This window comes from Sphaeramia orbicularis, chromosome 6 (assembly GCF_902148855.1).
Source record: "Sphaeramia orbicularis chromosome 6, fSphaOr1.1, whole genome shotgun sequence".
NCBI classification, from domain to species: Eukaryota; Metazoa; Chordata; class Actinopteri; order Kurtiformes; family Apogonidae; genus Sphaeramia; species Sphaeramia orbicularis.
Window position 1 is genome coordinate 33,987,156 of NC_043962.1, and position 15,679 is coordinate 34,002,834.

Genomic DNA, 15,679 nt, shown 5'->3' on the forward strand with positions numbered 1-15,679 from the left:
ATTGGAAAGCCCCAGTCAGAAGGGTTCAAAGTGTTCCTGCTGGTTAAATGAGTCATGGCAGCAGCATCACAAACTGTAGTCTGGACTGTTTCTAGCACCGACACAATAACCCGAGTGGATCTGTGGCATTAGTGGCACGTCCTCTCTGAATCCAGACACCAAACACAGGCCACAAGATCAATGTTTGGGACACTACTATCCCAAATGTGCACATGTGAACTCAGAAAGAGGAAATTGTTGTTTCTTCCATTTGTTTTTCACACATTCTGACTTCAGCTATTTACGTCTTTAGACTTCACTCCCCCTCCTGTCCACTTCCACCTCCCTCTCACAAACATGCACAAATACACACCGGGCACACACTTCCCGGGCCGACGTGAGAGTGTCTATTCATCCAGCTGCACACCTGGTGACAGCCCAGGATGGTGGTGTTGGCTCAGGTCAGAGTGTGCAGAGGAGAGGAGGGCTGCAAGGGGGGGGGGGCTGAGTGAACGGGCCCACAGGTCTGTCCTTCAGCCTCTGCTCAACCTGCACATTCCAGTTCATTTAGCAGCAGGGCAAGCGCAGGAATGTCCCCTCATGTAAGGGATCACTGTCTTAAAGGTGGGCTCCTCGTGTGATTGAAAAGGCCCTTCAGGAGGATAAATAAAGATGAAAGCAGAACTTGTTGCATTCAGTTCCCCAAAGTGATGTGCTGCCATCCCGGAAAACATATGAGCATTAACATGCCCGTCCTTTAAAAAGAGAAAACATTGCTTAATCGTTGGACACACAGGTACTTGTTTAATGCATAGTCTTGAAATCAAACTTTAACTTTTCCTTAGTGCTGTCCAAAAGTACCGATAAGAGCTGAGAGTGGGCACTGAATGTTTTCATAATTTTCTTTGATCACCAGTTATGTCAGAGACAAAATGAAAATACTTGGCGTCAAATGATTAATTGTGCTTGATAATGTTTTTAAACATATATACCTCCTCCACCTTACTCGGATACTGTTTTTGAAAAGTATTTGACATGTTGAACATTTAGATATTTCCTATGGCCTTACACATTCATTTTAACTGTATGTGAAGTGATGGCACAAATCCTGCTCGTACATCCACAACATATACAGGAAAATATCCAGATGTAAAAAAATAAATAAATAAATAAAATTAGAAAGTGGAGGTCTCTAATTTTTTATGGTGCCATTTTTATGAATGTATTTCATTTTGGTCATTGTTTTTATTCATGTATGTGTGCCAAATGAGTTAAAAAAACAAAGGTTTTATGAGACAAAAATTAACATTTTGCACCATATGTATTTACACACATTGTTTCACTATTAGTACTGTATATCAATTTTGGACACTGTTGCCCATAAAGTTGGAATAATTTAGTTTTTAAACACATTCCTCGATTTTTTATCTATTTTTTTTTTTCTTATTTATACACATCAGTAATCCCCTATAACCAGGTACAATGATTACTAAGTCCCAGTTACACTTTATCTATCAAGAATAAATCACATTGTCACAATCATTTCACGAGAAGAGGGGAAAATATATGATTCCACCTTTAGGGAATAAAGTTATAACAGTGTATTAGCTTTAGAAAAAATAATGGCCAGTCTTTTTTATGCAGACCCCTAATATATGCACATATGTAAGCACACCTTGTCCTGAACACACATGGACACACACACACACACACTTATGCACAAGCACATACACCCACGTCCTGTACGCATACACACATTTTTGTGCCAGGAACATTCTGTTCACCTCCATCACTGAAAAGAGTCCGTGTCTTATGGTAACACAGAAAACTTGAATGACATAATTGCTTCACTCCAGTACAGGCAGGTACAGTATGTAAACTTCCTTTCAACACAGACACAACTTAAAGGTTTTTTTTTTCATTTTGTATTCAAAGATAAGGATGCTATTAGGATCTGGAGGTGTTAATATATGTGCTGTGTGTCAGGACTGGAGGCATGTGCCTGTCTAGCAGCTCCAGCTGCGTTGGGTTGTGTCTGTGGTTTGAGGCCCTCCGTGTTTCTCCGAGCGGATTCAACCTCTCAGCCTGCAGCAGCTGGCAGCCATCAAGCTGCTGGCAACACACACATACACACACTCATACGCACACACTCACACAGCCGTCCTTCAATAATTTCCATGGTAATCAGTAGGGAGCCAGATCGTAGTTGTGCCAGGGGTTGGGAAGAGAGGGAAGAGGGGTACTCAGCTAAGTCCTGGACCTCTGGTTTGGTTGGCTTAGGTGATCACAGACACAGGGCAAGAATCAGGATATGAGCTACTCTAGTTGCTGTAAATGAAGGTAATGAAAGAATTGGACACAGATGGTTGAGCCATGTAATATAGAGTTTAAAGGATAGACTCATTTTTATTAGGACTTGGGTCTTACTCTTTCATTTGCATGTGAAATGATAATACTTTTCTCCCTAAGTTTATAAGTGACACTGAGGGAAGCAGAAACATTCCTACAATACAACACGAATGTGTCTTAACACACAAATACATGTTTGAAATTGACCTTTAGTTTAGCTGAACTTATGTGGGATAGAAAAAGAAAGCAAATGGCAGAATTATAACTGCATATATTTCCTGTAAACTTCCATTATACTTCAAAGGGTTAGGGTCAGGGTTAAGCTTATTGCTATTCATTAGGTGAACACAATGTTATTACATGAATGACATAAATAAAAAGAGGTTAATACTGTAGCTGTACTTTAAGACTCACAGTACAGATTAGTACAAAGCTGCTGGAGCTACACTGCACCTGATGTCATACGTACCCTGTCAAAAAACAGTGGAAGGTTGACTGTGACCTTATAATTCGGAGAAATCAAATATTTTTCAGTACTGCCTTCTACATCTTAAGGATTCAAACATGACAACACAGAAACACCTACAGGTATGTCTGCTTTTAAAAGAAAATATGACTGGCTGCTACCTTGGCCAGGTCTCCCTTGCAAAAGACATTCCTAATCTCAGTGGGACTTCTTGGTTAAAAAAAGGTAAAATAAAAATAAAATGAATCACTCTTTAAAGTAAAAAAAAATTAATAAAAAAAAGTGTAAATTTGCACAATATAGCATCATCATGTATGATAAAAATGCCAAGTGTTATGGTGGTCGTACAAATTAAGACACACACTACTACTTTAGATGCAGAAATGGATTAAACCAGCATAATTCCTGGAACATCTGGAGGTTGGCCACTGCATCACATTACCCTAAACCTGTCTGTTTGGTTAGACAAAGAAAAAAGGGCATGACGCTCCTGTTTACGCGGCTGTTAATGAAAGCCCAGCGTAATGTGGCTTCATGCTGGGTATCCGATATGGCAGAGGTAGCACATACAAATCTGGAACACAAGCACACGCAAAGTTGCACTGCATCAGTCAAATGCACGACTCTCCCACCGTACAGGGGGGTAAGAGTAAGCCTGCTGTTTTGCCTGGCTACTAAACAAAACCTCGAATGACCTACTTTTATTCCTACCCCAATTCCTCCACCCCTTGCCTTCACACACACACACACACACACTTATATATAACACAGCTAATATACTGGGACTGAATGGGGTTTGGAAGTGTGAAGTGGATCGTCCAATTGCAAAACACACATCCCTGTGCTGATGTCGGCTTCCTTTCTGAATGCAAGGAGAAGCTTTTAGTGGTAAAGAGCAAGGTTATAATAGTTCTGGATTTTTAATTATACTTTAGTTTTATTTAGTTTTGACTTTTTTTCTCTAATTCAGTTAGTTTTAATTAGTTTTTAGAGCATTTTGCTAGTTTTTAGTAGTTATCGTTTTTTTTTCTGAATGTTAAGTTTAGTATAGTTTTAGTATTAGTTTTAGTTATTTCATATATTTTATCTTCCTCACCATCCTATTCAAAGAAATTAGTGTGGCACGGATCAGTGGGTTGCCCTGGACACTTTATTTGGGGGTCGGGTTAGGGCGGCTCATTGACTGAGCAGAGACACAAACACATGTATAGTACAATGCATAAATTCCCTATAGCAGGTTAGGGGGGGGTGTGATCCATACACAACGTCACTTAATGTGAAAACAATGCGAAGATGTGCAAAGCGTGAGAGGAGATGCACAAAGCAGCCAGCAGTTTAACCAGATAGAAACATATATAAACCACATAGAAATGTATATAAACCAGCTAACCAGGTGTAAACCACATAGAAATGTATATAAACCAGATAGAAACATATATAACCCAGTTCCTCAGCAGTAAACCACACCTTAGCAGATATCTCATACCTTAATCATCTACAGTTCCATTTTTAGCCAACTTTGCTTCATTTCAGTTCAGCTAGCTGTAGCTAGTAACATCAAACGTTTTTTAACATTCTAACAGGTTCCATACCTCTGTAATTGGATTAGTTTTCATCCTCCTCTTTTCTCCTCTTCTAAACTGTGCAGTTAAGGCCTTGGAAGGCCTTTTCATGGTGATAAACTCTCCAGTCTTTACCTGGATGCTAGTTCAACACCTGTCTGACTCTGTCATTCAGCTCCGCTCTGTCTCTGTCACTCATGCGCAGTGAGTGCAAAAAAAAAAAAAAAAAAACAAACCCCGACCCCACTCATCACTAAAGTCAATCCCAGACAGGACTGTGCTGCTGTGTCCCAGCTTTAGTCTGTATGTTCCAGGTAGAGTGGGGACCAGAAGACCACTGGAAACCACAGTGACCAGACATGACAGACTGTGAAGTGTCATATGGTGCCACCAGCTCAAATTTCTGGAGCGAAATAAATCAATTTGATACCAATCCAACATTGGCAAAGATAAAAATTAAGGGAATTTTATAAATAATTTTTATATGTTTTAGTTAGTTTTGTGAGCACACAATACAGTTTCAGTTAGTCATTGTTTTTTCCTTTTAATAAGAGTTTTTATTTATTTCAGTTAAGGAAAATGTTTTTTCAATTTTAGTTTTTGTCATGTAGTTCGTTTGTGTTAACGATTATAACCTTGGTACAGAGTCACACTCAGAGGACCTTCCAGCTGAAAAATATACAAAAAAAGATCATATCCCACAAGGACATGTGTTTAGAATACAAATAAGCTGTTTGTGTTGAAAGTATGGAGAGGCCTAGTGTTAAATCACTGGCCTACAGGCTATCAACAACCTCCACCATCCAAAACTCTATTCAATTATGGACGGTGCAACAAAAATAGAGTAACAGGAAACATTTACAACAGCAACAGTAATTGTGTTTGGATCCCATTCCACAGGAAGTCATTATCATAGATTTCAAGAATATCTTTATCATCCAAGTTAAGAAAGAATTTCCTCCTCTGGTTGGGATAATATTTGTGTTGGTGTCAGTGAAAGGACATAGAGCAGAGCACAGTGAGGAGAGGCGGAGTCACAGACGGAAAGGGGAGGGGCTTCTTAAAGAGAATCAACTAAGTAGCAGAAACACCTTGTGAATGTTCACTCCCCTGCTCTGCCTCGTTGATACTCTGCAGCTTTAACCCACCTCACCCAGGCAGATTCAGCGTTGTGCTAATAACACAGCAGACTGCTTTTCTCTGTTCACAAGGAGACAAAGTTCTGCGACAGTGCTGATGCCGGCAGGAGGAGAGCCTCGGACTCAAATTTCCTTACATGCTGTGAAAAGTGATCCACACCAGAAGTCCACACCTCTTCCTCCAGTTCGATATCCCCCACTGAAATACAGGAGACTGGCCTCTCATTTAGTAATAACCCCAGAAAAAGGGGTCCCGCTGAGGCCTCACTAACCACGATCAGCTCATCTGATAATGACGTTCTTTTATTACACCCTGCTGGACATCCCCACCACAGGAAAAGGCTACTCGGAAAGCTGATGGATGCTGGGAACCAATTTGTAATCAAAAAGAGGGAAAATGGCTGCCTATTAAATCTATTGTGCAGACTGAAGTGTAGATTAAGCAGTGTTGTATAGTAACAAAGTAATACTACTCCAATACTGTACTCAAGTTTTTGGAGAATTTGTAATTTACTGAGTACTTTTTACTCTTTTTACTTTCGCTTTTACTTCACTACATTTCCTAACTCAATCGTGCGCTCCTACGCTGATACATTTTTAATACACAGTATTGTTACTCATTACAAAAATTAAATTAAAGGAAATTTGGTGTTTTCACCACTAAGATTACCAGTGACTGCAACAAAGTCAGGAAGATGATTTGTCATAGGGCCTAATCGCATAATCTGTTGATGTGAGCAGCAGCCAGTGTAGTGTATAACACGTTACTTTGCATTACACACAACACTGACTGCACACTGGCTTCCAACATGTAACTACTTTTTTTGGGTAAAAAGTTGTGTAATGCGCTGCAACTGAAAATTTGGTAACAAAATGAAGTTACATTTTCAATTCGGCACAACGTTACTTTTCTTGGGGACAGATTTGACAAGTGTCACATACAATTTTTACTCCCAAATTTTTTTGCTCCAAACCACCGGGCATTCACAAACGCATTCTTTTCTATGTAAACATCCGGTAGTCATCCAGTAACAGCTGCACCTTCGCAATAGTCACAAGCTCTCATTTCACCTCATTTCACTAGGTAACTAAACAAGAGTTGGACAAAAAACGATAAGCCCTTATGTATTTTGTGTTCATCTATATGCCCATAAGATGTATTGAGGCTATGTTATTTCATGTTGTTTGATAGGCCTTAGTGGTGGTGTTGAAGCCCATAATAGTGCAATGTTTTATTGTCTAGTGCTCTGTTTGTGGCATTTTTTAAAACAAAGAGCACAAAAGAAATACCTGTTATGTCCTCCATAGTATAACTTCATGTAGTCCTACATATTTAGGAACAGATATGTGGTTCTGCCCAAAGTCGAGCAACATACAAGTAATGTAAAAGTAATGAGTAACATAAAAAGTTACTTTTTATGCAGGACAACTAAGTAAAGTAATTGATTACTTTTTAATGAGTAACGAGCAAAAGTTGCTTTTTAAAAGTAACTTCCCAACACTGGCAGCAGCGTAACATTCTAAATTGTGACTGCCTTTGGTTGTTATTAACATTTACTTCTACTTTTGCTTTCATTACTTGTGTACATTTAATTGTAGATTACTTGATATTCTTAAGTACGATAAATACTAGATACTTAAAGACTTTACCTTGAGTAGCATTTCAGTTGGTGACTTGAACTTGTACCAAGGTAATTTTTTGGTAGGGTACCTGTTCTTCTACTCAAGTGTGACTTTCCAGTACTTGATACAACACTGACATGAAGGGCATGACTTTGGTGGAGCTGAGGTTACAGCAGAGAGCAACATGGCAGCTTTAAGGCTTGAAGAGGAGACAGAGGGATTCCTCTTTGCTCTATTTATTTTCTGAATAAACTGTTTTTACACAGTGACTATCAATCTGAAGGGCTCTTATATAAGACTCCTACAGAAGGTCTGTGGGAGACGCTTCCTGAGAAAAACAGAGATAAGTGTAAACTCTAATCCTCACCGTCCAACATCACACTATCCCTCAAACACTTCAGATGCCCAGCACTAATACAAACATCTTCAGGTCAACACTGTACAGATCGACTCCTTGTCACGGCTCTCTTACAGCTTCTTTAAAACATCATAACTCTGCTGAAGGCAACAAAAGAGCAGGACTGTTTAAACATCTGTCAGCATCTTTAGGTCATCCAGCGGAGATGTTCTACCTGGGAAATGACGGCCATGGTGCTTGGTTTCAACAATGTAGAATTATTGGAATAAGACAAAAATCCAGGCACTTGGTCGGAAAATTTAGAAAATTTAAAAAGCCTTTATTTCATGCAGGCCAACAGATCAATTCATTGGAGCTGGAGTAAAAAAACACACCAATGCGTGTCAGCATGAGCCTTCTTCAGGGTGTGTAGAATTATGACTTTTTTTAGATTCACAGATTTTACACCCACAGTCACAAAAAAAAAAAAGGAATGATGTCCTGTCAATGTAGCAATGTCAATCCAGAAGAATATTAGGTGGTGGCAGGAATTTGATAGTTTATTGTTCTATTTCTTAATGTTTTTTTTTACATCTTCATATCGTCTTGGTAGGTCTTCTTGGTTCAACTGGACTGGTTAAGAACTACCAAGGAGAGCGATGACCTGGCCAAATGAGAACCTACACAGACATCTTCATATCATTATACACAGAGTTCCTAAGCTGATCAGGTTCCTGCTCAAGTTGCAGCTTCAGATTTGTTACATCCAACAGGCGTCAAACATTAAAATAAGCTGTTCTTTAGCCAGAGCTCATTAAAACTGCATTCAACCATATTAGAAAAAAAATAACAGTTTAGTACAAACTGCAACTTATTTCTTCTAAAAGTTTTTTTTTTTTTTTTCCAATGAGAAGAAACACAACACCACAGTGAGATGCACTGTGGCGCTGTGTGTGCTCCGGCAATTTATACCCAGGTTGTACAGTTTGCCTCAGTGGTGAATGGTTCTATATCGATTTTGTTTTGTAGCTTTGACACAGTATGATCAATACAATTATTTTCCAAACACACATTTAAAAGTGACAATAGTTAATGCATCTTCATGTATGTAACAATAAGCTTTGAATTTAAAGGCCCTGTGTGTAATATTTAGTGACATCTAGTGGAGAAGTTGTAAACTGTAGTATTTTGGTCTAAAGTGCCTGCAACAACACCCCCATCAATGCCTTCAAAGACCAGTTTATAGACTGCCAGTGACCCAGAATAGATGTGATTACATTTTGGGAAAAATAGGTCCAAGTTAAAAAAATTTTATGAATTTGTAAAATCTTTTTCTTCTCCTATTTACTTATAATAGGCAAAATGTCAAATGTCAATAAAAACATCAATTTTGTTTCAATTTACTTCAAACTTGGCACATATATAGAGGCAATTGATATGCTGACATCAGCACACACATAGACATGATGACATCAGCTGGATCGATGCCAAAATAAGCTACAGTACGTACAAGGGGTGGGGTTATTTGTGCCTGGCTCCACTCGTTTTCTCTGTTATGAGCTTTTTAGTTAAGATGATACTAAATCTAGATCACTCATACATGTAGGAGATGGTAGTGCACCTTAACGCTAGATATCACTCATCAAAACCAAAGAAAAACAAAAAGGACATCTGTTTAGACATACTGTAGATACAGCACAACACAGCTATCCATGAAAGGCAACCCACTCCGATTCTAGGTACCAGTGATTTTTAGGTTGGAAAAATATAAAGTTAAGATGATTCAGATAATTTTAAAAATAAAATCATAATTACATCAACCATATCCCATATCTGTTATCAGATTCCTTGTAAATTTTACACACTTTTAGGACATTTAGGACACTTCCAAATTTTCTTTAAAGGGGTCATATTTTGCTAAACCCACTTTTATTAGTCTTTTTTACATTTATTTGTGTATTTGGACCCTAACAGTACAAAAAGTTTGAATTTGAACCCTCCAGGTGATGCAAAGTCATCTTTATATTCATTCCTGCAAAAATCGAGTGGATTTCTACAACCTGTTTTAATTCCTGCTTAATTTGTTACGTCTATAACTAGTTACGTCACGACATTTGCATATATAAGGTCAAGACTTCCGACGAACATTTGTCAGAGTACGCAATAATTGTTTATCAGCAGCAGCGGTTGTAGTTCATACTGAAAATATGTCCAAACTTTAAGCTGATTACCTAAAATGTTCAGTTGTTGGTTGAATAGGACAGAGCAGCACAGTCAACAACCTGGAGGGGACGGGGCGGGAAGTGGCTCACGTGCATTTAAGGGGCCACCGCTCAAAACGACCTTTTTGGTGTCATTACTCAGAAATAGGGTTGAAGATGGACCTGTGGAGTTGAATTAATGTAGAATTCAGACCCAAGCATAGCATTTACAGTTTATGTAGACCACAGGGAAATGTTTTAAAATGCATAATTCCATTTAAAAAAGCAAAATATCACTCCTTTAAGGCATTTTAATATATTTTAAGGCCAAAAATTCTGGTTATTTGATATAAAACTTTGTAAATAACTAAAGATACCCAGAGCAGTGCAGATAGTCCATATTTTCCTCTATCCTCTGTGCATAGTCAGGTTAAGCTGTTTGGCATCTCCCTGTTCCCATCACCATGTGGTGGTTGCATTGTGGGCCCTAAACGTGTGTCTGACCCCCCTTAGGGAGGCCAGAGACCCATGTGAGCAAGGTGATGACTAGTGTGGGTCAGCATGGGCCTGTTTACACATTACAGACCACACAGACAAGACATAGTTAAGACAGCATATGTACGCCATGTGTGCCTCAATTACAGGCCGTGACTGGTCAACTGCTTAACGCCACCGCCAAAGATGTGAGGGAGTGGTAGACCACTCAGGTTTTGTTCCAGTAAACCTTGTATATTCTGAACTTAACTTTTACATACTATTAAGACTGTCTGCTGCCTTCACTTCCAACCACAAAAACATGTAATAAAGATAATGTCTCAGCAGAGGGCTCCAGTTAGAGGTGACAGTGCAGAGGAGATGTTGGAAATGTCTGCATCTCTGTTCGTTATTTCAGTCTCACCAGCTTTTAATTGGACACTGCAGCAGAGAAAAATAATCACAAGCAGACAATAATGTGTGAATTGCTGTTGTTGCATCAATGAGAGCTGTTTACGACAATGCCTTGATTTTAGGACCGGTTTTATTGTTCTCTAAGTAACTTCATCTTGAATGCTTTAAAGTAATGGAGTCTGAATCCAAACGCAATGGTATCCACTCTCCTTTGTTTTGTACATGTTCAGTTTCATTAAAAAAGTGTGTTTGTCCAAGTGAGAATAGATACAGCTGTGTAGATTTAAAAATACTTTTTTTTTTTTCTTGAAGGTGGGGATTATCATACATTTAACCAAGTATTCCTCTTCTTTTACTGGGTGAATAGATCCTTTCAGTGTATACCACAGTTATACTTTTAAATGATAAAATACGTAATAAAACAAACTGGAACTGCATGTATTAGTGCACAGTATATGTTTGATATAGTGTATCCCTTTTTTAATACACGTACATAAACATTCATAAGAGAGAAAAAGTCATCATTTGCACTGCTGCTCTGTAACACAAACACGTGTCATATGTGCACGTTTGTTTGCAATCAGACAGTAAATTTACACCACATAGCCAGCCATTTTCCAGCTCATCACTCAGTCAAAAGGACAGATCCTCGGTTCATTACTGTAGGAGGAAAACTAATGTACATCAAATCAATAATGATTGACACTTGAGCTCCAGGTGATACATTAAACCTATATGCACATACAGTGGAGTATAAACTGCTAAATCTCTGTGAGTCTTTTCATATGCATTTTGAGTATGTGTGCGTATATGTGTGTGTCTGACCACAAAGAAAAACAAACAAGCACACTACAACACTAACTACCCCTGAGAGCTGAGGGCATCTTTCAAGTGGCCGGGCCGACACTGCAGCCTCTCATCTCCCAGCCTAACCGCACTCACAGGTCACAACGAGAGCTTTGATCACTCCAAAAATCTGTTTCCCATTCACATGCTCAGCATGCTCATTGATTTTCCATAAGCAGGGATGAGGAGCTGATACAAATCTGCTTAAGCGAAGCCCCCCACCCCCTTTTAACGCAGGTTTCTATGTGTATCAGTATCAGAGGAGGTTTAAAAAGCTCAGATTCATTCCTGAGGTTTATTGACAGAAAGCCACAATAAGTGAGGGGCAAGTGGCATAAAAGGTCCAGGATAGAGGAATTAAAAATGCATTCAGTAGTTGTGTTGCAGTGGTTCAGAGATCATCTGGGGAAAATGTTTGACATAAATAATTAGGGATGAGTTGAATCACTGACATCGTATCCTCATCTTCCCTTCTTCATCAGCACTTGAAAGCATGGTTTCAAAAATAGCACTGCTTTAATAAGACAAAACCACAATTGATTCTTTATCTTTAAATGACACAAGCACACCAGATTGAAACAACTCATTTATAAATTAATTCAGAAAAACAATCACACTTGTCTGAAGAGTGCAAAATATTAAATAAATGTTAAAGAAGATTAAATCTAAATAAATGAATGAATAAATAATGACAAATCCTGATATAATGGATTTTTCAGTAAATATAATGCATCAGTGCTGTTACAATATATTTCTAGCCTAAACTGTAAAAGCAACGTAAAACAGAGCCTTTAAAATATAAAACAATAATATCTATTATTATTATTATTATTGTTATTATTATTATTATTATTATTATTATTATTATTATTATTATTAATAATAATAATAATAATAATAATAATAATGATTACATTGTTTTGCTATTTTGTTGTTATTGTTTAGGTATAAACATGTCATAGATTTTTTTTTTTTTTTTTTTAAAGTAAACTTAAATATTAAGACAGATACTTGATACTTGATTGCCAATTATTACACTGAAATGATGCAGATCATTCTTATTTTTACCATACAAGGCCAACAACTCTTATTTTGTTGCCACAGCTGTGCTCTCTCTTTCCATGCATTTGCCTCAAACACAAATGTGGACAGCAGAAGAGAAAAACAAGCTCGGAATAGAAAAGTTGAATGGGACGGAAACTTCTTACCTGGTCCCTCTGGATGCATGGCAGAGAGGTCCGGCGATGTGACTTACTGTTGGACTGACTGTGTGCCATGTCTGAGGCTATCACAGAACTGGACCTCCTGCGCCTTTTAAATACAGGGATCTCTTCCCTGGCGCCAGTCACGGGGGTGCAGCCCTCCTTGTGTCTCCCTTGGTTAGGAAGGAGCTTGTCAGCATACCTCGCCAGCAGGATGCCCAGCACTCCAACCAGGTAGGCTACGTACGGTCTCCAAGTGGCCCGTACTTTGTGCAGCGAGAACAGAGAGATAGTCCTGACTATGCTGATGAAAAGGATCACAGATATGCCCTGGTTCAGCCGCGCTACCATGAGTGCGCCGGTGGCCACGCAGATGAGCACGACCACGGCCGCTGTGGTGACTGAAAGCAGCTGCTCATCTGTCCCATCCAGGAGACACCAGGCTGCTGCCTCACCCAGGTGGCACACGGTCAGCAGGGACAGGGCGGTCTGGATCAGGACCCCGCACCGGATTAAGTAGACACCCACCCAAAAGAAGGCACATACAAGGGTGAACAATGGCGAAACCACACTCCAGCAAGTTTGCAACAGCTCCGCGGCGCAGCCTGTGAAGAAGTGAAGGGGAGACGGAGAGTGTGAGAGTGTGTTGTGTGCGCTGCTGCTGCTGCTGCTGCTGCTGCTGCTGGACTCAGCTCTCCACTCTGCACATTTGACCAACAGAGCGAGAAAAACCGAAAGCGACCCCACACACACTGTACTCCTGAGTCTCTGGGAACTCCATATTTTGGTGAATATTAGCCTCACCCACGACTCGTAGCTTCGGTCTCTGCTCAGTGGGATGACACATGTTTTCACATAACCATTGCGATCCGGTGCGCTGAAGCTTTTTTCATGAGTGCTGCTCTGCGCACCGGTACTGTCAGATTCTACTGGCATCGCCATCACTCATGGCAGATATGAACTATGAGGAAGTCTTTAATGCATCTATAGCGCCGTGGTCATGGGACAGGACATGAGTTAGTGACAAAGCAAACATCATTTATCGTAGGTATAATGAAAAACGGCGAATACGCACAGACGCGTCTCCATTTACGCACGGAGATGTGCTGCCACTGGACGCAGTTTCTTTGTTTTTCCAGGTGCTGCTGAAGGAACTGCTGGCCGACCAGCATAAGGGAGCCTGAATGACAAAGTAACTCAGATGTTACACAGATCTAGGGCACTGCTTCTCTGCACACTCGCGTCCTGCTTTGCCCTGCTTTGTGGCGCGCCGTCTCTTTCACTTCTGCTGCCATTCTCCTCGCTTTGTGCCTCCACGGCCCGGTCCGTGCAGCACCAGTCTTTGCAAAACATCAGTCTTGTCCGTCAACAGTCGGCGATAAAATGCGCTTCCTGTGCCCATTGTTTGGCCACACTTCCCGGTCTCTTGAAATCGTACAGGATCCCGTTACTTTCGAGGATAAACGAGGCTCTGGAAGGTTGAAGGTGTTTGTGTAGTTGTTGGTCGGTGTTTTGTGAGGCAAATCCTTAGTATTTGTCACCAGCTCTCCAACCAGCCGTTGGTCTCAGCTCATTCACACCCCCGAGTTCCGACTTCACACAGGGAGCAAGATATTGCAGCAGCAGTGAAACCCCCAAACCCTTCCTCTGCCAGCCCAGCAGGCGTTGTCCTCACTAGATCTGACTAATATTAGGATTCTACATGAAATATATTGAATGTGCTACATTTAGAAATGTACACAATGGAACATTTTAGCTTAAACTACACAAAAGTTTTTATATGTATAAAATTAGGTTGACCTATATTTTCCTACTATAATAGGTTCCTGTCCGAATAAAGAAAAAACGTATTTTATTTTTCACAGCAAACGTTTCAGTGTTTTGGTTCAATCTTTTTTTGCAACTTATCAGTCAGAGCAGTCCTATGGCTGCCCTCCAGCTTGACTCCTAATGCACAAACTCCCCCAGAGCATTGAAATATTCATTTCACTTCAAGTGTCACTGATGACATATTGTGTCACAGTGGAGTGTGTCTATCAATGTTTCAACACACAGATCTTCCACGTGCTTAAGTAGATTTGCTTACAGTTCAGGAGGCGTATGTATGCTCCCTAAGATCAGAGCTCACGTCCGTGTAATCCTCTCATGGGAGCACACCCTCTCACATAAGGTGGACATGCGTCATATGCAAACATCCTCAAACGAGCCAGCTCATTTCATCTCTTTTATGTTGGCTGGTGCACAAGGAAGCAGTGATGAAAATTATGCATTTGAAAACAGTACACCATAATTGTATTTTTTTTTTTTCTTTGTTGTTCTTTTGGTCACTCGCACACACATAAACATTTTTACTGTACATTGAACCCAATAACTTGAAAACATCTGGTCGTCTCACAGCATCTAAATGAGGACACAACTCTCTGTCATGCCACACTTTTGTTTTTGCAGCTCTGCGCTCTTCATTAATTCATGCAAATCCTGCAGCTTTCAAAAGAGAGATGCAGCATATTCACCAGAAGTCATGACTACAGTGCTGATGTTCTTCAAATCATGTTTTTTCACTCCTTCAGTCCTTACCTGTGCTCACTCCACCAGAGTGACACGGGTCAGCATAGCTCTTTCCATGCATCGGTGTAGACAGTGTTCTGTGTATCCCTTGTCGGTTGTGATTACTGGGACCAGGGAGGAAAAGAAGTGCTAACAGGGAGTGATAGGAGCAGGAGGAGGCCAGGCCGTGTCCATCACCTCTCAGCACATGCTCACTAAGTGCCAGACAGCCCTTTCATTGCAGTGTATCACACAAGACAGCTGCCTGCACTAACTGAGAAGAGATTTTATCACAACAACCAATTTGTGTATTCCTTTATCGGAAACAATGTAAGTTTCTTGGGTAGAAATAAAAAAAACTACTGCTTCATCAACCTAGTTTATTTCATGGGGGACCAGAAGAGACACATTCCTTGTTCTAAAGTTAAGAAAAAACACAGATGAGCTAAAGTCAGGCAAACATGAATATACAAATGTTCTTTAACCCATAAGGACACAGTACATCTTTTGTGTCAGTTCCCAAATTAATTTTTCTCTCTA

General features: G+C 39.9%; 1 protein-coding gene across 4 annotated transcripts in view; it reads right to left on the reverse strand.

Annotated features, from left to right (window-relative positions):
* Positions 1-14,363, reverse strand: part of LOC115420865 (cGMP-inhibited 3',5'-cyclic phosphodiesterase A) — a 91,481-nt gene extending 77,118 nt beyond the window's left edge. Inside the window, exons 1-2 of one of the 4 annotated variants that reach the window (XM_030136437.1) lie at positions 13,397-13,562; positions 12,599-13,197 (exon numbers count right to left, since the gene is read on the reverse strand). In XM_030136437.1, the coding sequence (XP_029992297.1) occupies positions 12,599-13,197; positions 13,397-13,439 (642 nt within the window). In that variant the 5' untranslated portion in view covers positions 13,440-13,562. Of the gene's footprint in view, positions 1-12,598 lie in introns of all 4 variants that reach the window. The other 3 variants (XM_030136436.1, XM_030136435.1, XM_030136434.1) reach the window with 3 other exon arrangements.
* Between the last annotated feature and the right edge of the window lie 1,316 nt (positions 14,364-15,679).